Genomic DNA, 27,525 nt, shown 5'->3' with positions numbered 1-27,525 from the left:
TATGTTCTACTAGGGCTGGGCCATATGGAGGAAGAAGTATATCTCCATATATTTGCACTTCAGCTGGATATTGCATATATATCTCCATACAGGTATGGCATGGACTGTCACACAGGTATGATGTCATGGACTGTCACACAGGTATGATGTCATGGACTGTCACACAGGTATGATGTCATGGACTGTCACGCAGGTATGATGTCATGGACTGTCACGCAGGTATGATGTCATGGACTGTCATGGACTGTCACGCAGGTATGATGTCATGGACTGTCACACAGGCATGATGTCATGGACTGTCACACAGGTATGATGTCATGGACTGTCACGCAGGTATGATGTCATGGACTGTCATGGACTGTCACGCAGGTATGATGTCATGGACTGTCACACAGGTATGATGTCATGGACTGTCACACAGGTATGATGTAATGGACTGTCACACATGTATGATGTCATGGACTGTCACACAGGTATGATGTCATGAACTGTCACACAGGTATGATGTAATGGACTGTCACACAGGTATGATGTAATGGACTGTCACACAGGTATGATGTCATGGACTGTCACACAGGTATGATGTAATGGACTGTCACACAGGTATGATGTAATGGACTGTCACACAGGTATGATGTCATGGACTGTCACTCAGGTATGATGTAATGGACTGTCACACAGGTATGATGTCATGGACTGTCACACAGGTATGATGTCATGGACTGTCACACAGGTATGATGTCATGGACTGTCACGCAGGTATGATGTCATGGACTGTCACGCAGGTATGATGTCATGGACTGTCATGGACTGTCACGCAGGTATGATGTCATGGACTGTCACACAGGCATGATGTCATGGACTGTCACACAGGTATGATGTCATGGACTGTCACGCAGGTATGATGTCATGGACTGTCATGGACTGTCACGCAGGTATGATGTCATGGACTGTCACACAGGTATGATGTCATGGACTGTCACACAGGTATGATGTAATGGACTGTCACACATGTATGATGTCATGGACTGTCACACAGGTATGATGTCATGAACTGTCACACAGGTATGATGTAATGGACTGTCACACAGGTATGATGTCATGGACTGTCACACAGGTATAATGTCATGGACTGTCACACAGGTATGATGTAATGGACTGTCACACAGGTATGATGTTGTCACACCCCGCCTCGGGTGAAGGTAATGTAACCGTTGCAAACCAGACTTTCAAATCAAGGATGGCAAGGCACGCAGTTGGTAACAGTTTACAAACATTTATTGAAATCCCAAAAAGTGTCAAAAGGTGAACAATGACAGGAAAACAAAGCACCTACACTCTGTAATGGTAATAAACAGAGGCAATATTAGTATTGTATATTATATATAGTACATTTATATTCTAAATACATTTCAAAGTTGCATGCTTTAAATAGGCCTATATAATTCATCAAAATAAGCATATTAAAAATAATCAAAATGTAAATCATCCATTATAACAAAATACATGTATTCATAATCAAAGGTCAATAATCAAATATGTCAAAGTAAAGAATTAAATAATGAAAACAGATTTAGCAAAATCTATTAGCAATCAACAAAACTAATTTAACCGGTTACAACACAACATCTCATCATCAAAATAATCACCTCAGTAGATGATGCATGGAGACCGAAACTCCTGCTCAGGACAGAGAACCTCCCCAACAGCAGACTGTCAGAAAAACGGCATTTTCCAACTTAAATAGCCCATAGCTCCGCCCACTAGCTGGGACCAATTTGACAGGGGGAATTAAGAAAACAGTTATTTTGGAAATTACACCATAAATAACCATCACATGTCTAAAAAGTATTCACATAGTACTTTTGCATGTGTAGAGCAGTCATTTTTGTACACAGTATATTCAGGCTTTAGACAACACAACTTTCAAATGTCCAGTGTCCTTCTGTAATACCCAGCTTTTGATAATCATAGTTTGACCCAAATTTGGCCTAATTAGTGAATGCAGGTGTGTTCACCTATATAAAGCCCTCAACCCCACCCTGACTCTTTTAGTCAACTGTTCAGAGCCATGGTGGGTGACAGGTAACAATTTGTTTGTTGAGCACATGCTTTTCACTAGCTAACAAGATTGAATGTTTGTAGTTTGTCCATGTTGAGCTTCCCAACAAATGTGCACGGTTTGTGAGGAAGTCCAAAGGTCAAACAGTGACAGTGTGGGGTCAAACTGTCACATTACCTCCCTCCTCTCCAGCGACAGCCAGTTCAGGGAGACGAGACAGGTAATCAGCTAGCAAGTTAGTTTTGCCAGCTCGATGTGTGATATTGAAGCAAAAGGGCTGTAACGCCAAGTACCATCTGGTGACACGGGAGTTCTTATCCCTCATGGAGTTGATCCAGCTCAATGCTCTGTGGTCCGTTTCCAGATCAAAGGTCCGTCCCAGAAGGTAATAACGTAGGCTGTCCAATGCCCACTTGATGGCAAGACATTCCTTTTCGATGGCAGAGTACCTAGTTTCTCTGGGATGCAGTTTACGGCTCAGATATAGAAGCGGTTGTTCCTCGCCCTCCTTTCCTTGGGCTAGGACGGCTCCAAGGCCCACACCGGAGGCATCAACTTGAACAAGGAATCGCTGGTTGAAGTCAGGACTTTGTAAGACCGGGAAAGAGCATAGAATAGCTTTGACCTTTGTGAAGGCAGTTTCACATTTTTCTGTCCATTTGACTGGATTAGAGGATGCTTTGGTAGTCAGCTCGACAAGAGGAGCTGTGATGGTAGAGAAGTGGGGCACAAATCTTCTGTACCACCCAGAAAGCCCCAAGAATGACCGGACCTGCTTCTTTGTCCGGGGTCTAGGACTGTCTTGGATAGCCTTCACCTTGTCCACCTGAGGGCGTATCTGCCCGTTGCCAAGATGGTAACCTAGGTAGCACACCTCAGTTTTGGCCCACTCACATTTCTGGGTGTTAAGAGTGAGCCCAGCAGAATGGATCCGGAGCAGGACTTGACGCAGGTGAGAGAGGTGGTCTTTCCAGGAAGTGCTGAAAACCACCACATCATCAAGATAGGCAGCAGAGAACTGGCCACACCCCTGCAGAGCGCGATCCATTAGCCGCTGAAAGGTTGCGGGGGCTCCGTGGAGTCCGAACGGCATCACTGTGTAATGATAGAGACCCTTTGGTCCACGGAAGGCAGTGTACTCCCTAGACTCCTTCTTTAAAGGGACTTGCCAGTATCCCTTACACAGGTCAAGGGTGGTGATGAACACAGCTTTGCCGAGCTTCTCAAGAAGTTCATCAATACGTGGCATAGGATAAGCATCAAATTTAGAAACGGCATTCACTTTGCGTAGGTCATTACAAACTCGTATCGTGTTGTCTTTTTTAGGAACGAGGACAATGGGGTTACACCACTCACTGTTTGAGGGTTCAATCACTCCTAGATCCAGCATGGTTTGGATTTCATGGTTGAGGGGCTCCACCATCCGCTCAGGCACTCTGTATGGGCGCTGACGGATAGGTGTTGGGTTTTTTAAGTGAATGACATGTTCAATTAGTGGAGTCCTTCCGGGCTTTCCACTGAACAATACTGGGAATTCTTCACACACTTGCAATAGTTTAAGGGCAGATTGTGCAGACAAGTGGCTTACATCAGGTTTCTGTGGTGTAGTGAGCATGGACAGATCTGTCTCCTCCACATCATCCTCCATTTCCACTTCCCGTGCCAGCATCACCTTTTTCTCTTGCAACTTCTTGCTTTGAGTAGGTACTTGACTGGCCTGGACATCCTTTCCTTCCACAGAGGATTTCCTCTCCTTCCATTCCTTCAGAAGGTTGATGTGGTACACTTGGGATGCCTTTCCTTTATCCGGATGTGAGATCTCATAGGTGACTGGACCAGCTTGTCTGACCACGGAGTAAGGACCTTGCCATTGGGCCAGCAGTTTATGGCTTGAGGTTGGAAGCAAGAGCATGACCTTTTGACCTGGGTATAGCACCCTGTGACGTGCTTTTTGGTCATACCAGGTCTTCTGTTTCATCTGGGCCTTTCCAAGATTTTCTCTTGCCTTGGCTCTGTATTGCTCCAGCCGGTCTCGCATCTGCAGCACATAAGAAAGTACCCCTTGTGGTGCAGGTGGTTTGGATTCCCAGGATTTCTTCAAGAGGTCCAAGGGACCTTGAACAGGGAACCCATAAAGAAGCTCAAAAGGCGAAAACCCGGTAGAGGCTTGGGGTACCTCTCGATAGGCAAAGAGCAAGAAGGGAAGCCATTTCTCCCAGTCTCGACCGGTGTCGTCTACAAACTTCCTCAGCATGGACTTCAGGGTTTGGTTGAAGCGTTCCACCAACCCGTCAGTTTGTGGATGATAGGGGGTGGTGCGAATGCCAGTAATTCCAAGTTGTTTGTGAAGCTGCTTCATGAGCTTTGAGGTGAAGTTGGTTCCTTGATCCGTGATTATTTCATCTGGAATTCCTACTCGTGAGAAGAATTGTACAAGTGCAGAGATGACTTTCGGAGTCTTGATACTCCTTAGTGGGAAGGCCTCGGGAAATCTGGTGGCATAGTCACAGAGGACAAGGATGTATTCATGGCCTCCACTGCTTTTCTCCAGGGGTCCAACGATATCCATTGCAATCCTCCGGAAAGGAACATCAATGAGAGGAAGAGGGAGTAGTGGGGCTTTCTCAGGTCGTCTCGGAGAGGTCTTCTGGCACTGTAGACAGGTTTGACAGTACTCAATAACATCTTTGACCATTAAAGGCCAAAAGAAGCGAGCTTTGACTCGAGCAAGTGTCTTGTCTTGCCCAAGATGACCAGCCCAAGGTATGGAATGAGCAAGATGCAGTACAAGGGGCCTACAGCAGGTAGGGACCACCAAGCGATTCTCTGACTGATCTGCTACATACAGAACTCCATCCTCCAAGACATACTTTTCACCCTGGTTTGGCTGCAAGGGGATGTTTGCATCTTTCATCTTAGCCAGCAGGGGAGCCAGTGAGACGTCAGCTCTCTGTAGCTCTCGGATGTCTTCAGGTACTTGCCACTCTTCATCAGGTTTCAAGCTTGACACATTACCCAGCAGTGGAGTACCTTGGATTTTCTCCAGGCGGCGCTGGCTCTTACTTTTGGGCGGGCCCTTCTGACCACCCTGGCATAGAGAAGGGTCCAAGTCAGGAAGAGGCTCCAGCCCTATCTTGGCTGTCTGGGCACGGGTGAGTACTGGATAAGCCTCTTGAATGGCTGGAATAAAACTGGACTTCACTTTCTGCGTGTGTGTCTGATGAACAAGATCATGCAGAATAGGCAAGTCTCTGCCCAAGATCATGTCATGGGGCATGTGATCAAGAACCCCCACACGGAGCAAGAAAGCCTGGTCATCGATGACGATGGTCACATCAGCCACGGGATATATTCTTTGATCACCATGGACACATTGAATGGCTGTGGCATGCTGATAGTCAAGATTACCAAGTGACACAAAAGAATGGTTCAACAGTGTCATGGAGCTACCTGTGTCCAACAATGCTTGCACTGGACGGCCATTAACACAAGCTGGCACCATGATAGGTTTGGCCTCAGGTTCAGAATTGGGTGCAAGAGCAGGTGCCATGACTGAAGCTGGGACAGATGGATGGGGAACATGACAGAAGCTGGACAGCTTGGGACCTTTCAAGGGGCAGACTGGGGCTCGATGCCCTGGCTGTTGGCAGTGGTAGCAGATGAGATCCTTCACTGGACTCTGTCTCGGGAGCAGTCTGTTGTCCCCTGAGGTGCTATAACCACCTGCTTTCTGCACACCTCTTTGGTGTGACAGGTCGGCTGCACCTTGGGCTGCTACACGGTTGTTCTGCTGCCTTGGCATTCGGAGTCCTTTACGAGCATTCAAGTACTGGCCTGCAAGTTTAGCAACAGTAAGTCCGTTTTCTGGCTCATGTTCCTTCACCCAAGTCTTCATTTCGTTGGGCAGCATGCGAAGCATTTGCTCCAGAATGAAGAGCTCTGCAATGTCTTCTTTGGAATGCTGCTCTGGCTTGATCCATCTTCTGTAGAGACCTTTGAGTCTGTTGTAAGTCTCCTTGGGAGATTCACCAGGGGGAATGTAGGTTGACCGGAACTGGAGTCTATAAGTCTCAGGAGAGATATCAAACTTAGCAAGGAGGGCTTCTTTAAGGTCAGTATAGACGTTGGAAGCATCTTCCTCCATCGCAGAATAGGCATCCAGAGCTTTGCCGGTCAAGAGTGGAACAAGTCGGCAGGCCCAGTCAGACTGAGGCCAGCCCCAGGTGCGAGCGATGCGCTCGAAGCGGACAAGAAAGTTTTCGATGTCCTCACCCTGCTGGAAAGGGAGCATCTTTGGGCCTTGTCGGAGATGATGGTCAGGTGGCAAGGAATCTCTGGACGGCGACGCTTGAGGACTAGGAGTTGGCTGTGGGCGAGTTCTGGGTTTGGGCGACTGCTCATAACGACTATCATCAGTAGTACGGTTAGCATTTTGGTTAGTGAGTGAGTGATCTAGGCTAGGCCTTGTACAGACATTTTTTAACTCCTGGAGTTCACGGACTATGATAGCTTCCCTACGTTGCTGTCCAATCAAAAAGTCTTGGAACATGTTAACCAGGGTAGGTTCACTTAGCACTCTTTCAGTCTTTGGTGGCTCAGCAGACCACCTAGCCTTCCCAGAACCCTTCCTATGCTGCTTACGCCTAGCCCCAGAGTTCTCAAAACCTTTGACGTCTTCTTCAGACTCCTCTGTGTTCCATCCAACTTCACGCTCCTCAGCCATAGTCGTCCGGTCCAGCCTCATCGCCGTGGCCCCTCGACCAGCCATCTCATCAGTCTCCTCTGTCATTGCCACCTTCGACACTTGGGATCTCAAACCAGTTCTGGCCTGCCCTCTGCCAGATTTGTTGTAAACTCTGCGGCTTGCCATCCCACCACTGCCACCATATGTCACACCCCGCCTCGGGTGAAGGTAATGTAACCGTTGCAAACCAGACTTTCAAATCAAGGATGGCAAGGCACGCAGTTGGTAACAGTTTACAAACATTTATTGAAATCCCAAAAAGTGTCAAAAGGTGAACAATGACAGGAAAACAAAGCACCTACACTCTGTAATGGTAATAAACAGAGGCAATATTAGTATTGTATATTATATATAGTACATTTATATTCTAAATACATTTCAAAGTTGCATGCTTTAAATAGGCCTATATAATTCATCAAAATAAGCATATTAAAAATAATCAAAATGTAAATCATCCATTATAACAAAATACATGTATTCATAATCAAAGGTCAATAATCAAATATGTCAAAGTAAAGAATTAAATAATGAAAACAGATTTAGCAAAAGCTATTAGCAATCAACAAAACTAATTTAACCGGTTACAACACAACATCTCATCATCAAAATAATCACCTCAGTAGATGATGCATGGAGACCGAAACTCCTGCTCAGGACAGAGAACCTCCCCAACAGCAGACTGTCAGAAAAACGGCATTTTCCAACTTAAATAGCCCATAGCTCCGCCCACTAGCTGGGACCAATTTGACAGGGGGAATTAAGAAAACAGTTATTTTGGAAATTACACCATAAATAACCATCACATGTCTAAAAAGTATTCACATAGTACTTTTGCATGTGTAGAGCAGTCATTTTTGTACACAGTATATTCAGGCTTTAGACAACACAACTTTCAAATGTCCAGTGTCCTTCTGTAATACCCAGCTTTTGATAATCATAGTTTGACCCAAATTTGGCCTAATTAGTGAATGCAGGTGTGTTCACCTATATAAAGCCCTCAACCCCACCCTGACTCTTTTAGTCAACTGTTCAGAGCCATGGTGGGTGACAGGTAACAATTTGTTTGTTGAGCACATGCTTTTCACTAGCTAACAAGATTGAATGTTTGTAGTTTGTCCATGTTGAGCTTCCCAACAAATGTGCACGGTTTGTGAGGAAGTCCAAAGGTCAAACAGTGACAGTGTGGGGTCAAACTGTCACAGATGTAATGGACTGTCACACAGGTATGATGTCATGGACTGTCACTCAGGTATGATGTAATGGACTGTCACACAGGTATGATGTCATGGACTGTCACACAGGTATGATGTCATGGACTGTCATGGACTGTCACACAGGTATGATGTCATGGACTGTCATGGACTGTCACACAGGTATGATGTCATGGACTATCATGGACTGTCACACAGGTATGATGTCATGGACTGTCATGGACTGTCACACAGGTATGATGTCATGGACTGTCACACAGGTATGATGTCATGGACTGTCACACAGGTATGATGTCATGGTCTGTCACACAGGTATGATGTCATGGACTGTCACACAGGTATGATGTCATGGACTGTCACACGGGTATGATGTCATGGACTGTCACACAAGTATGATGTCATGGTCTGTCACACAAGTATGATGTCATGGTCTGTCACACAGGTATGATGTCATGGACTGTCACACAGGTATGATGTCATGGACTGTCACACAGGTATGATGTCATGGACTGTCACACAGGTATGATGTCATGGACTGTCATGGACTGTCACACAGGTATGATGTCATGGACTGTCATGGACTGTCACACAGGTATGATGTCATGGACTGTCATGGACTGTCACACAGGTATGATGTCATGGACTGGCATGGACTGTCACACAGGTATGATGTCATGGACTGTCACACAGGTATGATGTCATGGACTGTCACACAGGTATGATGTCATGAACTGTCACACAGGTATGTCATGGTCTGTCACACAGGTATGATGTCATGGTCTGTCACACAGGTATGATGTCATGGACTGTCACACAGGTATGATGTCATGGACTGTCACACAAGTATGATGTCATGGTCTGTCACACAAGTATGATGTCATGGTCTGTCACACAGGTATGATGTCATGGACTGTCACACAGGTATGATGTCATGGACTGTCACACAGGTATGATGTAATGAACTGTCACACAGGTATGATGTCATGGACTGTCACACATGTATGATGTCATGGACTGTCACACAGGTATGATGTAATGCACTGTCACACAGGTATGATGTCATGGACTGTCACACGGGTATGATGTAATGTACTGTCACACAGGTATGATGTCATGGACTGTCACACAGGTATGATGTAATGCACTGTCACACAGGTATGATGTCATGGACTGTCACACAGGTATGCTGTAATGGACTGTCACACATGTATGATGTCATGGACTGTCACAGGTATGATGTCATGGACTGTCACACAGGTATGATGTCATGGACTGCCACACAGGTATGGTGTCATGGACTGTCACACAGGTATGATGTCATGGACTGTCACACAGGTATTGATTGATTGATTGAAACTTTTATTAGTAGGTTGCACAGTACAGTACATATTCCGTACAATTGACCACTAAATGGTAACACCCGAATAAGTTTTTCAACTTGTTTAAGTCGGGTTCCACTTAAATTGATTCATGATACAGATATATACTATCAGATATTTACTATCATCATAATACAGTCATCACACAAGATGATCATCAGAGTATATACATTGAATTATTTACAAACCCCGTTTCCATATGAGTTGGGAAATTGTGTTGGATGTAAATATAAACGGAATACAATGATTTGCAAATCCTTTTCAACCCATATTCAGTTGAATGCACTACAAAGACAACATATTTGATGTTCAAACACATAAACTTTTTTTTTTTTTTGCAAATAATAATTAACTTAGAATTTCATGGCTGCAACACGTGCCAAAGTAGTTGGGAAAGGGCATGTTCACCACTGTGTTACATGGCCTTTCCTTTTAACAACACTCAGTAAACGTTTGGGAACTGAGGAGACACATTTTTGAAGCTTCTCAGGTGGAATTCTTTCCCATTCTTGCTTGATGTACAGCTTAAGTTGTTCAACAGTCCGGGGGTCTCCCTTCTGCTATTTTAGGCTTCATAATGCGCCACACATTTTCAATGTCTGGACTACAGGCAGGCCAGTCTAGTACCCGCACTCTTTTACTATGAAGCCACGTTGATGTAACACGTGGCTTGGCATTGTCTTGCTGAAATAAGCAGGGGCGTCCATGGTAACGTTGCTTGGATGGCAACATATGTTGCTCCAAAAGCTGTATGTACCTTTCAGCATTAATGGTGCCTTCACAGATGTGTAAGTTACCCATGTCTTGGGCACTAATACACCCCCATACCATCACACATGCTGCCTTTTACACTTTGCGCCTATAACAATCCGGATAGTTCTTTTCCTCTTTGGTCTGGAGGACACGACATCCAAAGTTTCCAAAAACAATTTGAAACGTGGACTAGTCAGACCACAGAACACTTTTCTACTTTGTATCAGTCCATCTTATATGAGCTCAGGCCCAGAGAAGCCGACGGCGTTTCTGGGTGTTGTTGATAAACGGTTTTCGTCTTGCATAGGAGAGTTTTAACTTGCACTTACAGATGTAGCGACCAACTGTAGTTACTGACAGTGGGTTTCTGAAGTGTTCCTGAGCCCATGTGGTGATATCCTTTACACACTGATGTCGCTTGTTGATGCAGTACAGTCTGAGGGATGGAAGGTCACGGGCTTAGCTGCTTACGTGCAGTGATTTCTCCACATTCTCTGAACCCTTTGATGATATTACGGAGCGTAGATGGTGAAATCCCTAAATTCCTTGCAATAGCTGCTTGAGAAAGGTTTTTCTTAAACTGTTCAACAATTTGCTCAGGCATTTGTTGACAAAGTGGTGACCCTCGCCCCATCCTTGTTTGTGAATGACTGAGCATTTCATGGAATCTACTTTTATACCCAATCATGGCACCCACCTGTTCCCAATTAGCCTGCTCACCTGTGGGATGTTCCAAATAAGTGTTTGATGAGCATTCCTCAACTTTATCAGTATTTATTGCCACCTTTCCCAACTTCTTTGTCACGTGTTGCTGCCATCAAATTCTAAAGTTAATGATTATTTGCACAAAAAAAAATGTTTATGAGTTTGAACATCAAATATGTTGTCTTTGTAGCATATTCAACTGAATATGGGTTGAAAAGGATTTGCAAATCATTGTATTCCGTTTATATTTACATCTAACACAATTTCCCAACTCATATGGAAACGGGGTTTGTACAATCCGGGGTGTGGGATGTGGAGGCGGAGGTTAGGTTTGCTTGATAAACACTTCAGTCATCAACAATTGCATCATCAGAGAAATGGACATTGGAACAGTGTAGGACTGACTTGGTAGGATATGTACAACAAGTAGTGGACATAGAAAGAGAGATCAGAAAGCATAAGAATAAGCATCTACATTTGATTATTTACATTAGATTATTTACAATCCCCGTTTCCATATGAGTTGGGAAATTGTGTTAGATGTAAATATAAACGGAATACAATGATTTGCAAATCATTGTGTTGGTGTTTTTAGCATAGCTCCGACGAATTCCCGTAGCTAAGTTAGCTTCAATGGTGTCGTTAGCAGCAGCATTGCTAGTCTTCGCCAGGCGGGACAACATTAACCGGGTGGTTACAGGTCCAGGGTTTAGTTCAGTGTCTCCTGAGAGTAGAAGTAATAGTAGTATTGTTGATCTTCGGTCTATCCTTCCAGTCAAGGGCTTGTATCTTCTGTTTCGATCTGCAGTCAGGCACGAGGCTATCACGTTACCTATGAAGCTAAAGTGCTTCGCCGATGTATTACCGAGGAGATAAAAATCACAGTGATTGTCCATTTTGCGTTCTCGACTCTCATTTTCAAGAGGATATAGAATCCCTGGTGGTTTAAAATACAAATCCGTTTTCCACAATAGAAAAAGGAGAAAGTGTGGAATCAAACGAGCCTTTGTTTGGATGCTACAGTGGGAGCGAAAGACAATGCGACTATTCATCCTGGGGACCGGAACACGAGACCACGTACGATGTCATGGACTGTCACACAGGTATGATGTCATGGTCTGTCACACAGGTATGATGTCATGGACTGTCACACAGGTATGATGTCATGGACTGTCACACAGGTACGATGTCATGGACTGTCACACAGGTATGATGTCATGGACTGTCACACAGATATGATGTCATGGACTGTCACACAGGTATGATGTCACGGACTGTCACACAGGTATGATGTCACGGACTGTCACACAGGTATGATGTCACGGACTGTCACACAGGTATGATGTCACGGACTGTCACACAGGCATGATGTCACGGACTGTCACACAGGTATGATGTCACGGACTGTCACACAGGTATGATGTCATGGACTGTCACACAGGTATGATGTCATGGTCTGTCACACAGGTATGATGTCATGGACTGTCACACAGGTATGATGTCATGGACTGTCACACAGGTATGATGTCATGGACTGTCACACAGGTATGATGTCATGGACTGTCACACAGGTATGATGTCATGGTCTGTCACACAGGTATGATGTCATGGATTGTCACACAGGTATGATGTCATGGACTGTCACACAGGTATGATGTAATGGACTGTCACACAGGTATGATGTCATGGTCTGTCACACAGGTATGATGTCATGGACTGTCACACAGGCATGATGTCATGGTCTGTCACACAGGTATGATGTCATGGACTGTCACATAGGTATGATGTCATGGTGTGTCACACAGGTATGATGTCATGGACTGTCACACAGGCATGATGTCATGGTCTGTCACACAGGCATGATGTCATGGTCTGTCACACAGGTATGATGTCATGGACTGTCACACAGGTATGATGTCATGGACTGTCACACAGGCATGATGTCATGGACTGTCACACAGGCATGATGTCATGGTCTGTCACACAGGTATGATGTCATGGACTGTCACACAGGCATGATGTCATGGTCTGTCACACAGGCATGATGTCATGGTCTGTCACACAGGCATGATGTCATGGTCTGTCACACAGGTATGATGTCATGGACTGTCACACAGGCATGATGTCATGGTCTGTCACACAGGCATGATGTCATGGTCTGTCACACAGGTATGATGTCATGGACTGTCACACAGGTATGATGTCATGGTCTGTCACACAGGTATGATGTCATGGACTGTCACACAGGCATGATGTCATGAACTGTCACACAGGCATGATGTCATGGACTGTCACACAGGTATGATGTCATGGACTGTCACACGGGTATGATGTCATGGTCTGTCACACAGGTATGATGTCAGGGACTGTCACACAGGTATGATGTCATGGTCTGTCACACAGGTATGATGTCATGGACTGTCACACAGGCATGATGTCATGAACTGTCACACAGGCATGATGTCATGGACTGTCACACAGGTATGATGTCATGGACTGTCACACAGGTATGATGTCATGAACAGTCACACAGGTATGATGTCATGGATTGTCACACAGGTATGATGTCATGGATTGTCACACAGGTATGATGTCATGGTCTGTCACACAGGTATGATGCCATGGTCTGTCACACAGGTATGATGTCATGGTCTGTCACACAGGTATGATGTCATGAACAGTCACACAGGTATGATGTCATGGATTGTCACACAGGTATGATGTCATGGATTGTCACACAGGTATGATGTCATGGTCTGTCACACAGGTATGATGCCATGGTCTGTCACACAGGTATGATGTCATGGTCTGTCACACAGGTATGATGTCATGGTCTGTCACACAGGTATGATGTCATGGATTGTCACACAGCTATGATGTCATGGTCTGTCACACAGGTATGATGTCATGGTCAGCAGCAAGTAAGTGACTTCATTGTGTGGCTATGATCTTCCTCACTTCACATATTTGGCAGCATTTCTCCTGCCAAATATGCAAATGGAGAATAGTTTAGATTTGTGCTTACATGGTTAACAAGTCAAATGAATGTTTTATCATACATTTGTCCAAATGTGGCCAACATTGTGGGTTTCCTGGATGTGGTCTACATGGCTAAAAGAAACATCTAAAGAAGAGAATCTTCCACTAGTTGTTTTTATATATACATCTTGAATATTCCCTCTACTCGTCATGTCTGTTGTGATTTCACTTCCTGGTTCCGTGATATATTGGCCTGTCCCTAATGTTTTGCCCTACTCTTAACCAATGGTGACTCATCATAGTAAACAATCATGGATGTTGTTGGAAGGATGAAGGGGAGGGTTTAGTAGTCCATGAGAGGGAGAACAAGGAACACAACAAATAAGCGGTGTTTGCTCATTTTAACCTGAAATTAATAATAGCCATGTTACCATATTTTCTTCATTCATATCGTCTTTAAAACTCTTTAAATACTCATCTCCCTGAAGACTATCTAGTATTGATGATGTTCAACTATCATACTCATCTTCCTGAAGACTAACTAGTATTGATGATGTTCAACTATCATACTCATCTTCCTGAAGACTATCTAGTATTGATGATGTTCAACTATCATACTCATCTTCCTGAAGACTAACTAGTATTGATGATGTTCAACTATCATACTCATCTTCCTGAAGACTAACTAGTATTGATGATGTTCAACTATCATACTCATCTTCCTGAAGACTAACTAGTATTGATGATGTTCAACTATCATACTCATCTCCCTGAAGACTAACTAGTATTGATGATGTTCAACTATCATACTCATCTTCCTGAAGACTAACTAGTATTGATGATGTTCAACTATCATACTCATCTCCCTGAAGACTATCTAGTATTGATGATGTTCAACTATCATACTCATCTTCCTGAAGACTAACTAGTATTGATGATGTTCAACTATCATACTCATCTTCCTGAAGACTAACTAGTATTGATGATGTTCAACCATCATACTCATCTTCCTGAAGACTAACTAGTATTGATGACGTTCAACTATCATACTCATCTCCCTGAAGACTATCTAGTATTGATGATGTTCAACTATCATACTCATCTTCCTGAAGACTAACTAGTTGAGCACAGATAGATGATCTTCAATCCAAAGAATATAAATCCATGCAGCCATGACAACCCAGAATACTAACATGCTAGCAGCATAGTAGCGTGCCCGCCTACCTGGCACTCTGGGAGTCCTTCAGCCTGTAGAGGAGTCCAGAACTGTTCCTCAGGAGGTCCAGCAGGCCCTGCCACAGGTCAAATGGAGGTGAATAACAGGTCAGAGGTCATGCAGGGTTAAGACTGACCAATGAGAGCAGCTTGTTGATGGCCATGGCTCTCTGCTGAGGTTCCAGGTGAGGCATGTCGTTTTGGATCACCTGGTCAGTGATCCCTTGTGGAAACTGCTGACACAAGTCCTTGATCCTGAACAGCAAACACACACAGCATAATTGTTGACCAAACATCATTTGACTGAGGCATTCATGTGTGAAGTTAAAAGGTAAACAATAACAATTCAATCTCCCTTTTTAAATAGATAACAGATATCAATAACTTATGTCTTATTGTATATATGGGGGCGATACGGCCTAGTGGGTAGAGCGGCCGTGCCAGAAACCTGAGGGTTGCCGGTTCGCTCCACGCCTCTTGACATCCAAAATACTGCCATTGTGTCCTTGGGCAGGACACTTTACCCTTGCCCCCAGTGCCGCTCACCCTGGTGAATGATGAGTGGTGGTCGGAGGGGCCCGTAGGCAGCCACGCTTCCGTCACTCTACCCCAGGCAGAGGCAGCTGTGGCTATGAAAGTAGCTTACCTCCACCAGGTGTGAATGAACGATGAAAGTAGCTTACCACCACCGGTGTGAATGAATGATGAAAGTAGCTTACCTCCACCAGGTGTGAATGAATGATTCACAAACAATGATGAAAGTAGCTTACCACCACCATGTCTGAATGAATGATGAAAGTAGCTTACCTCCACCATGTGTGAATGAATGATGAAAGTAGCTTACCACCACCAGGTCTGAATGAATGATGAAAGTAGCTTACCACCCCCATGTGTGAATGAATGATGAAAGTAGCTTACCACCACCATATCTGAATGAATGATGAAAGTAGCTTACCACCACCATGTGTGAATGAATGATGAAAGTAGCTTACCACCACCATGTGTGAATTAATGATGAAAGTAGCTTACCACCACCATGTGTGAATGAATGATGAAAGTAGCTTACCACCACCATGTGTGAATGAATGATGAAAGTAGCTTACCACCACCAGGTCTGAATGAATGATGAAAGTAGCTTACCACCACCATGTGTGAATGAATGATGAAAGTAGCTTACCACCACCAGGTGTGAATGAATGATGAAAGTAGCTTACCACCAGGTACAAATCAAAATCTTTCAAGTGCAAAACCAAATCAATTCTACAACTAGGGAACTGTCACGTGACTTTTGGCAGTAATATTCCGCCTTGCAGATCCGCAAGCAAGCAACGACCACAAAGTCACCTGTTGGCTGCTCATTGAAATGAATCCCGGTGGTTGCGGCCTTTAATGAAGACGAGGGGATTAATTGACTCAACATGGCCACCTGGTGTTGTGGAGGGGGAATTACGGTGCATTTGTGTGTGGATTGCGTTGCAGTTGCTTGCGGATCTGCAAGGCGGAATATTACTGCAAAAAGTCACGTGACAGTTCCCTAGTTGTAGAATTGATTTTGTTTTGCACTTGAAAGATTTTGATTCGTACTTGAAAGATATTTTTTTGTAAGTTATTTGTTTCTGAAGCAGGAAGTAGTTGTTTGATAGGTACGTTTCTTATTTGCAAAACAAAATGCGTTTGTTTGTGAATGATATTTTGTATTTGCAAACCACACTGCGTGTGTGTGTGTGTGTGTGTGAATCGTTGGGTGTGAGTAAAACATGTTTTGTGCGTGTGTGGACTTTCGGCAGTCATTTAACTCCATAGTATTCACCTGACGTCACATCTGGCTCATTAAACATGCCAGGCTCCAAGTGGTGGTCAAACAAGCATCTGTTGTCAGCACGTACACAATGTTGACATCTATAGTTATATTTTGATAAACAATCATAAATGAATCTTTCAGCACGTACACAATGTTGACATCTATAGTTATATTTTGATAAACAATCATAAATGAATCTTTCAGCACGTACACAATGTTGACATCTATAGTTATATTTTGATAAACAATCATAAATGAATCTCTCAGCACGTACACAATGTTGACATCTATAGTTATATTTTGATAAACAATCATAAATTAATCTTTCAGCACGTACACAATGTTGACATCTATATTTATATTTTGATAAACAATCATAAATGAATCTTTCAGCACGTACAGAATGTTGACATCTATAGTTATATTTTGATAAACAATCATAAATGAATCTTTCAGCACGTACACAATGTTGACATCTATAGTTATATTTTCATAAACAATCATAAATGAATCTTTCAGCACGTTCACAATGTTGACATCTATATTTATATTTTGATAAACAATCATAAATGAATCTTTCAGCACGTTCACAATGTTGACATCTATAGTTATATTTTGATAAATGAATCTTTCAGCACGTACACAATGTTGACATCTATAGTTATATTTTGAAAAAAACATGCAACTGGTAAACGGCGTGTGCAGCAACAACAACAACAACAAACATGGCAGTAGACGTGAAGCGCTTTTCTACCTTTTTTAAGGAACTCAAAGTGCTTTGACACTATTTCCACATGCACCCATTCACATTCACACACTGATGGCGGGAGCTGCCATGCAAGGTGCTAACCACCACCCATCAGGAGCAAGGGTGAAGTGTCTTGCTCAAGGACACAACGGACGTGACTAGGATGGTAGAAGGTGGGGATTGAACCAGGAACCCTCAGATTGCTGGCACGGCCACTCTCCCAAGTTCGCCACGCCGTCCCCCAAATCATGAAATACAACTTTACCTGAGCAAGACTGATACATATTTATCCGGGAGAGTGTTGATACCAATGTCCTTGACCCAGACACACAAAGAAGTTGTAGACCTCCATGCTTTTCCAAGTTTCATGTCATGTAGAATGATGACTGGAACACATGCCTGGGAAGTCCACAGACGTATAATCCTTGGTATCACTCCACAAAGCTTTTTTTGATCAAGTACAGCAGTGTTTTTCAACCACTGTGCCGCGGCACACTAGTGTGCCGTGAGATACAGTCTGGTGTGCAGTGGGAGATTATCTAATTTCACATATTTGGGTTAAAACATTTGAAATTATCTAATTTCACATATTTGGGTTAAAACATTTTTTGCAAAGCAGTAATTATAGTCTGCAAATGATGTGTTGTTGTTGAGTGTCGGTGCTGTCTAGAGCTCGGCAGAGTAACCATGTAATACTCTTCCATATCAGTAGGTGGCAGCCGGTAGCTAATTGCTTTGTAAAGGCAGGTAAAAAGGTGTCTTATGCTTAAACCAAAAATAAACAAAAGGTGAGTGCCCCTAAGAAAAGGCATTGAAGCTTAGGGAAGGCTATGCAGAACGAAACTAAAACTGAACTGGCTACAAAGTAAACAAAAACAGAATGCTGGACAACAGCAAAAACTTACTGTGGAGCAAAGACGGCGTCCACAATGTACATCCGAACATGACATGACAATCAACAATGTCCCCACAAAGAAGGATAAAAACAACTGAAATATTCTTGATTGCTAAAACAAAGTAGATGCGGGAAATATCGCTCAAAGGAAGACACGAAACTGCTACAGGAAAATACCAAAAAAAGAGAAAAAGCCACCAAAATAGGAGCGCAAGACAAGAACTAAAACACTACACACAGGAAAACAGCAAAAAACTAAAAATAAGTCAGGGTGTGATGTGACAGGTGGTGACAGTACACCTACTTTGAGACAAGAGCTATAGTGATGCATGCTTGGTTATGCTTTAAAGTCATATCCAACAATTGCAACAACGACTTTTTACTGTCAACTGAGTTTAGTTTTTTAACGATTTCTGCTGGTGGTGTGCCTCCAGATTTTTTCAACACAAAAAATGTGCCTTGGCTCAAAAAATGTTGAAAAACACTGAAGTACAGGATCTATTCCATTCCATAGTTGGATTTTTTTGCTCGTATCTGCTTTTTGTGGTAAGATCTACTCAGATAGCTGCTTGCTGTACAACGGCCATCATGGCTTGGCTTGGTTGACCACCACTGCTGTCCACTTCCGGGAAGACGTCACGTGACAAGCAATACGAGCTGTTCGTCACAGAACCAATTAAACTCGTATCTTGAGGTTGTACTGTATCAATGTCTTGCCTTTGGTGCCCTCCAGTGGAAGCTTTTAAATAAACGTTACCGATCATGAATTGTCAATGACATCCAAGTTGTGTTTATTAAACTTGAAATGTTACTTCAGTCTTAAAGCAAAGATGATATTCGTCACATTTTATGTACGTCATAAGTTTAGTTTGTCTTTCTTTAGGGTACACAAATGCTTCACCAGCAGCACGTGTGTAGTCAACATAACGATTATTGTTCATGTTCTCGATTAAAGATCGAACATTGTGAAATTGCACATAAGATCAAAGTTTTTTTTTTAAAGAACACTAACCTGTTTTCAACTTCGGCGGGTTCATACGTGTTTGTTTCCTTCTTGACTTTGACTTCTGACATCTTTAATATGTCCAAAATGATTATTATAATGATAGGATGACGGAGTAATGATAGGATGAATGATTATTGTAATGATAGGATGAATGACTACTGTAATGATAGGATGAATGAGTGTATTTCAATTGTTGTTTGGTTAGTTTGTTAGCTTGCTAGCTAGACTTCCATGCGTCACCTCCGGGTCCTGAAAATCTGTGAGGACCTCAAAATATTGCCTGATGGGAAACACCCATTTCTACCATTTTTTATGACCGAAATATGTCAAGAGTTATACTAGGAGTTGTTTAATGGATCTTTAGAGAAAATGTGCAAGGTAAACATAAGTATAAGAAATTGAAAAGTTACAAAAACAAGAAAGCTTTCAGTCTCGCGCAGGCCGGCGGACAATTGTGTGCTCCTTTGGTCCTCTCCAAGCTCCGCCCGCCGTCGCGCAAGATGGTGTCAAAAACAAGCGCAAACTGCACTGGTTACCATGGTGACACAAAGACAAACCCACACAAGACAGCGAGCCTGAAGTATAAAACAACTCGCTCGACTCAAAGTAAGTTCCATCCATCCATTTTTTACCGCTTTTCCCTCTCGGGGTGCTGGAGTCGATCTCCGCTGCATTCGCACAGTGACTTTTTCTTTATTGTTTTTCCCAATTAACCTTAATCTTTCATTCTATTGTCATGTCAACATGATCATTATTATATAGCAACGTTATCATCAGTTATTATTATTATATAGCAACGTTGTCATCAGTTATTATATAGCAACGTTATCATCAGTTATTATTATTATTATATAGCAGGGGTCACCAACCTTTTTGAAACCAAGAGCTACTTCTTGGGTAGTGATTAATGCGAAGGGCTACCAGTTTGATACACACTTAAATAAATTGCCAGAAATAGCCAATTTGCTCAATTTACCTTTAACTCTATGTTATTATTAATAATTAATGATATTTACACTTAATTGAACGGTTTAAAATAGGAGAAAACACGAAAAAAACGACAATTAAATTTTGAAACATAGTTTATCTTCAATTTCGACTCTTTAAAATTCAAAATTCAACCGAAAAAAAGAAGAGAAAAAACTAGCTAATTCCAATCTTTTTGAAAAAATTAAAAAAATAATTTATGGAACATCATTAGTAATTTTTCCTGATTAAGATTAATTTTAGAATTTTGATGGCATGTTTTAAATAGGTTAAAATCCAATCTACACTTTGTTAGAATATATAACAAATTGGACCAAGCTATATTTCTAACAAAGACAAATCATTATTTCTTCTAGATTTTCCAGAACAAAAATTTTAAAAGAAATTCAAAAGACTTTGAAATAAGATTTAAATTTGATTCTACAGATTTTGTAGATTTGCCAGAATAATTGTTTTGAATTTGAATCATAATAAGTTTGAAAAAATATTTCAAAAATATTCTTCGTCGAAAAAACAGAAGCTAAAATGAAGAATTAAATCAAAATGTATTTATTATTCTTTCCAATAAAAAAATTAATTTACTTGAACATTGATTTAAATTGTCAGGAAAGAAGAGGAAGGAATTTAAAAGGTAAAAATGTATATGTGCTTAAAAATCCTAAAATCATTTTTAGGGTTGTATTTTTTCTCTAAAATTGTCTTTCTAAAAGTTATAAGAAGCAAAGTAAAGAAATTAATTAATTAATTTAAACAAGTGAAGACCAAGTCTTTAAAATATTTTCTTGAATTTTCAAATTCTATTTGAGTTTTGTCTCTCTTAGAATTAAAAATGTCGGGCAAAGCGAGACCAGCTTGCTAGTAAATAAATAAAATTTAAAAAATAGAGGCAGCTCACTGGTAAGTGCTGCTATTTGAGCTATTTTTAGAACAGGCCAGCGGGCTACTCATCTGGTCCTTACGGGCTACCTGGTGCCCGCGGGCACCGCGTTGGTGACCCCTGTTATATAGCAACGTTATCATCAGTTATTATATAGCAACGTTATCATCAGTTATTATTATTATTATATAGCAACGTTATCATCAGTTATTATATAGCAACGTTATCATCAGTTATTATTATTATTATATAGCAACGTTATCATCAGTTATTAGTATTATATAGCAATCATCAGTTATTATTATTATTATATAGCAACGTTATCATCAGTTATTATTATTATTATATAGCAACGTTATCATCAGTTATTAGTATTATTATATAGCAAAGTTATCATCAGTTATTATTATTATTATATAGCAACGTTATCATCAGTTATTATTATTATTATATAGCAACGTTATCATCAGTTATTAGTATTATATAGCAACGTTATCATCAGTTATTAGTATTATATAGCAACGTTATCATCAGTTATTATTATATAGCAACGTTATCAGTTATTATTATTATATAGCAATGTCATCATCATCATTATTATTATATAGCAACGTTATCATCAGTTATTATTATTATATAGTAATGTCATTATCAGTTATTATTATGTAGCAATGTCATCATCAGTTATTATTATGTAGCAATGTCATCATCATTATAATTTTGTACTGCAGCACATATCATCATGACAGCAGGGGCGGTGGCGGCGCCGCGCATCATTCCCATCATGCATCTGGACAGACTACGGGCAAAAAATCACATTGACACCAGTACACATGTGTGCATTCAGTCAGGTACACACACACACACACACATCAATATACATACATACATTATATATATATATATATATATATATATATATATATATATATATATATATATATATATATATATATATATATATATATATATATATATATATATATATATATACACACACATACATACATATACATATACATATCAAAAGTTTGGGGTCACATTGAAATGTCCTTATTTTTGAAGGAAAAGCACTGTACTTTTCAATGAAGATAACTTTAAACTAGTCTTAACTTTGAAGAAATACACTCTATACATTGCTAATGTGGTAAATGACTATTCTAGCTGCAAATGTCTGGTTTTTGGTGCAATATCTACATAGGTGTATAGAGGCCCATTTCCAGCAACTATCACTCCAGTGTTCTAATGGTACAATGTGTTTGCTCATTGGCTCAGAAGGCTAATTGATGATTAGAAAACCCTTGTGCAATCATGTTCACACATCTGAAAACAGTTTAGCTCGTTACAGAAGCTACAAAACTGACCTTCCTTTGAGCAGATTGACTTTCTGGAGCATCACATTTGTGGGGTCAATTAAACGCTCAAAATGGCCAGAAAAAGACAACTTTCATCTGAAACTCGACAGTCTATTTTTGTTCTTATAAATAATGGCTATTCCACAAAATTGTTTGGGTGACCCCAAACTTTTGAACGGTAGTGTATATATATTATATAATGTGTATATATATATATATATATATATATATATATATATATATATATATATATATATATATATATATATATACTCCTCTCTGAGCTGCCACCTTATGGTGGTAGAGGAGTTTGCGTGTCCCAATGATCCTAGGAGCTATGTTGTCCGGGGGCTTCTATGCCCCCTGGTAGGGTCTCCCAAGACAAACAGGTCAGAGGTGAGGGATCAGACAAAGAGCAGCCAGAAGACTTCTATGGAAATACAAGAACCGACACTCAGATTTCCCTCGCCCGGACGCGGGTCACCGGAGCCCCCCCTCTGGAGCCAGGCCTGGAGTTGGGGCACGATGGCGAGCGCCTGGTGGTCGCGCCTGTCCCCGTGGGACCCGGCCGGGCACAGCCCGAAGAGGCAACGTGGTTCCCCCCTCCAATGGGCTCACCACTCATGGGAGGGGCCATAGAGGTCGGGTGCGATGTGAGCTGGGCGGAAGCCGAAGGCAGGGCACTTAGCGGTCCGATCCTCGGCTACATAAGCTAGGAAGAAGGAGCCTGAGCTAGTGCGCTCGGTGGAGAAGTTCCGGCTAGATATAGTCGGACTCACTTCGCCACACTGTAAGGGCTCAGTTCTCTCAAGAGGGGCTGGACTCTCTTCCACACTGGCGTTGCACGCAGTGAGAGGCGACGGGCTGGGGTGGCAATTCTGCCGCCCCCCGACTCAAAGCCTGCACGTTGGAGTTCAACCCAGTGGACGAGAGGGTAGCTTCCCTCCGCCTTTGGGTGGGGAGACTGGTCCTCACTGTTGTTTGTGCTTACGCACCAAACAGCAGTTCAGAGTACTCACCCTTTTTGGATACACTTGAGGGAGTACTGGAAAGTGCTCCCTCGCGTGATTCCCTTGTCCTACTAGGGTACTTCAACGCTCATATTGGCAACAACAGTGAAACCTGGAGAGGCGTGATTGGGAAGAATGGCCGCCCGGATCTGAACCCGACTGGTGTTTTGTTATTGGACTTTTGTGCTCGTCACAGATTGTCCATAACGAACACCATGTTCAAACATAAGGGAGTCCATATGTGCACTTGACACCAGGACACCCTAGGCCGCAGTTCCACGATCGACTTTGTAGTTGTGTCATCGGATTTGCAGCCTTATGTTTGTTTTGGACACTCGGGTGAAGAGAGAGGTGGAGCTTTCTACCGATCACCACCTGGTGGTGAGTTGGCTGCGATGGTGGGGGAGGATGCCGGACAGACCTGGCAGACCCAAACGCATCGTGAGGGTCTGCTGGGAACATCTAGCAGAGTCTCCTGTCAGAGAGAGTTTCAATTCCCACCTCCGGAAGAACTTTGAACATGTCACGAGGGAGGTGCTGGACATTGAGTCCGAGTGGACCATGTTCCGCACCTCTATTGTCGAGGCGGCTGATTGGAGCTGTGGCCGCAAGCTAGTTTGTGCCTGTCGTGGCAGTAATCCTAGAACCTGCTGGTGGACACCAGCGGTGAGGGATGCCGTCAAGCTGAAGAAAGAGTCCTATCGTGTTCTTTTGGCACATGGGACTCCGGAGGCAGCGTACAGGTACCAACAGGCCAAGCGGTGTGCGGCTTCAGTGGTCATGGAGGCAAAAACTCGGACACGGGAGGAGTTCGGGAAGCCATGGAAAACAACTTCCGGACGGCTTCGAAGTGATTCTGGACCACCATCCGCCGCCTCAGGAAGGGGAAGCAGTGTATTGTCAACACCGTGTATGGTGGGGATGGTGTTCTGCTGACCTTGACTGCGGATGTTGTGGATCGGTAGAAGGAATACTTCGAAGACCTCCTCAATCCCACCAACACGTCTTGCTATGAGGAAACAGGGCCTGGGGAATCTGTGGTGGGCTCTCCTATTTCTGGGGCTGAGGTTGCTGAGGTAGTTAAAAAGCTCCTCGGTGGAAAAGCCCCGGGGGTGGATGAGACCCGCCCGAAGTTCCTTGAGGCTTTGGATGCTGTGGGGCTGTCTTGGTTGACAAGACTCTGCAACATCGCGTGGACATCGGGGGTGGTACCTCTGGATTGGCCGACCGAGGTGGTAATTCCTCTCTTTAAGAAGAGGAACCGGAGGGTGTGTTCCAACTATCGTGGGATCACACTCCTCAACCTTCCCGGTAAGGTCTATTCAGGTGTACTGGAGTGGAGGCTACACTGGATAGTCGAACCTCGGATTCAGGAGGAACAGTGTGGTTTTCATCCTGGTCGTGTAACTGTGGACCAGCTCTATACTCTCGGCAGGGCCCTGGAGGGTGCATGGGAGTTTGCCCAACCAGTCTGCATGTGCTTTGTGGACTTGGAGAAGGCATTCGACCGTGTCCCTCTGGAAGTCCTGTGGGGAGTGCTCAGAGAGTATGGGGTATCGGACTGTCTGATTGTGGCGGTCCGCTCCCTGTACGATCAGTGTCACAGCTTGGTCCGCATTGCCGGCCGGCAGTAAGTCGGACACGTTTCCAGTGAGGGTTGGACTCCGCCAAGGCTGCCCTTTGTCACCGATTCTGTTCATAACTTTTATGGACAGCATTTCTAGGCGCAGTCAAGGCGTTGAGGGGATCCAGTTTGGTGGCTGCAGGATTAGGTCTCTGCTTTTTGCAGATTATGTGGTCCTGATGGCTTCATCTGGCCAGGATCTTCAGCTCTCACTGGATCGGTTTTCAGCCAAGTGTGAAGCGACTGGGATGAAAATCAGCACCTCCAAGTCCGAGCCCATGGTACTCGCCCCGAAAAGGGTGGAGTGCCATCTCCGGGTTGGGGAGGAGACCCTGCCCCAAGTGGAGGAGTTCAAATACCTCGGAGTCTTGTTCACGAGTGAGGGAAGAGTGGATCGTGAGATCGACAGGTGGATCGGTGCGGCATCTTCAGTAATGTGGACGCTGTATCGATCCATTGTGGTGAAGAAGGAGCTGAGCCGGAAGGCAAAGCTCTCAATTAACCAGTCGATCTACGTTCCCATCCTCACCTATGGTCATGAGCTTTGGGTTATGACCGAAAGGACAAGATCACGGGTACAAGCGGCCCAAATTAGTTTCCTCCACCGGGTGGCGGGTCTCTCCCTTAGAGATAGGGTGAGAAGCTCTGCCATCTAGGAGGAGCTCAAAGTAAAGCCGCTGCTCCTCCACATCGAGAGGAGCCAGATGAGGTGGTTCGGACATCTAGTTAGAATGCCACCCGAACGCCTCCCTAGGGAGGTGTTTAGGGCACGTCCGACCGATAGGAGGCCACGAGGAAGACCCAGGACACGTTGGGAAGACTATCTCTCCCGGTTGACCTGGGAACGCCTCGGGATCCCCCGGGAGGAGCTGGACGAAGTGGCTGGGGAGAGGAAAGTCTGGGCTTCTCTGCTTAGGCTGCTGCCCCGCGACCCGACCTCGGATAAGCGGAAGAAGATGGATGGATGGATGGATGAATACATATATATATACATTCGTGGTCAAAAGTTTACATACACTTGTAAAGAACATAATGTCATGGCTGTCTTGAGTTTCCAATCATTTCTACAACTCTTATTTATGAAGTTTGCTTCCTTAATTAATTTATTATGGGTCTAGTGAAAATGTGAGCAAATATGCTGGGTCAAAAGTATACATACAGCAATGTTAATATTTGCTTACATGTCCCTTGGCAAGTTTCACTGCAATAAGGCGCTTTTGGTAGCCATCCACAAGCTTCTGCTTGAACTTTTGACCACAAAATTGGTGCAGTTCAGCTAAATGTGTTGCTTTTCTGACATGGACTTGTTTCTTCAGCATTGTCCACACGTTTAAGTCAGGACTTTGGGAAGGCCATTCTAAAACATTAATTCTAGCCTGATTCAGCCATTCCTTGACCACTTTTGAGGTGTGTTTGGGGTCATTGTCCTGTTGGAACACCCAACTGCGCCCAAGGCCCAACCTCTGGGCTGATGATTTTAGCTTGTCCTGAAGAATTTGGAGGTAATCCTCCTTTTTCATTGTCCCATTTAAAGCAGCAGTTCCATTGGCAGCAAAACAGACCCAGAGCATAATACTACCACCACCATGCTTGACGGTAGGGATGGTGTTCCTGGGATTAAAGGCCTCACCGTTTCTCCTCCAAACTTATTGCTGGGTTGAGGCCAAACAGCTCCATTTTTGTTTCATCTGACCACAGAACTTTCCTCCAGAAGGTCTTATCTTTGTCCATGTGATATGCAGCAAACTTTAGACAAGCCTTAAGGTGTCGCTTCTGGAGCAAGGGCTTCCTTCTTCCATGGTAGTGTTATGTACCAGAAGGGTGGAATGAGACGACACCACAACAAAACTCAGGTTATTAGGTTTATTGTAACGTTTTATGAGTGAGTTGGAGGTGTATGCTACTCTATGTGTATGTTGCAGGACTATGTGTGATTTTAACCATGGGAATATTACCAGGCGGTGTTGTAAATGTGTGGTGGATGAATCTTTCGTCAGTCCAAGAGGGCGAGGCTAAAAGAGAGTCCGTAAACAAGCAGTTGGTTGAGGGCAGGAGAGAAGTGACAAGGTCTGTGTCCAAGCGGGGGTCAAGGATCGAGGGAGGCAGTCCAAATTCCAGAGGGAGGTCGAGACACAGAGCTCGAGCACACGGGACAAGACGGGAATACAAAGAGT

At 43.3% G+C, this 27,525-nt stretch overlaps 2 protein-coding genes across 3 annotated transcripts in view; one reads left to right on the top strand and one right to left on the bottom strand.

Annotated features, from left to right (window-relative positions):
- Positions 1-27,525, bottom strand: part of LOC133639764 (DNA-directed RNA polymerase III subunit RPC6) — a 42,731-nt gene that overhangs the window by 13,779 nt on the left and 1,427 nt on the right. Inside the window, exons 1-3 of one of the 2 annotated variants that reach the window (XM_062033357.1) lie at positions 19,505-19,791; positions 15,186-15,303; positions 15,058-15,125 (exon numbers count right to left, since the gene is read on the bottom strand). In XM_062033357.1, the coding sequence (XP_061889341.1) occupies positions 15,058-15,125; positions 15,186-15,303; positions 19,505-19,566 (248 nt within the window). In that variant the 5' untranslated portion in view covers positions 19,567-19,791. Of the gene's footprint in view, positions 1-15,057; positions 15,126-15,185; positions 15,304-19,504; positions 19,792-27,525 lie in introns of those variants that run through there. The other variant, XM_062033358.1, reaches the window with a different exon arrangement.
- LOC133639439 (double zinc ribbon and ankyrin repeat-containing protein 1-like) overlaps positions 20,044-27,525 on the top strand; it is a 23,812-nt gene continuing 16,330 nt past the window's right edge. Inside the window, exons 1-2 of the mRNA XM_062032728.1 lie at positions 20,044-20,104; positions 22,094-22,213. Coding sequence (XP_061888712.1) covers positions 22,105-22,213 — 109 coding nt within the window. The 5' untranslated portion in view covers positions 20,044-20,104; positions 22,094-22,104. The remainder of the gene's footprint in view (positions 20,105-22,093; positions 22,214-27,525) is intronic.

The sequence above is a fragment of the Entelurus aequoreus genome, linkage group LG22 (assembly GCF_033978785.1).
Source record: "Entelurus aequoreus isolate RoL-2023_Sb linkage group LG22, RoL_Eaeq_v1.1, whole genome shotgun sequence".
NCBI classification, from domain to species: Eukaryota; Metazoa; Chordata; class Actinopteri; order Syngnathiformes; family Syngnathidae; genus Entelurus; species Entelurus aequoreus.
This window is presented reverse-complemented; position numbering and strand designations above follow the sequence as displayed.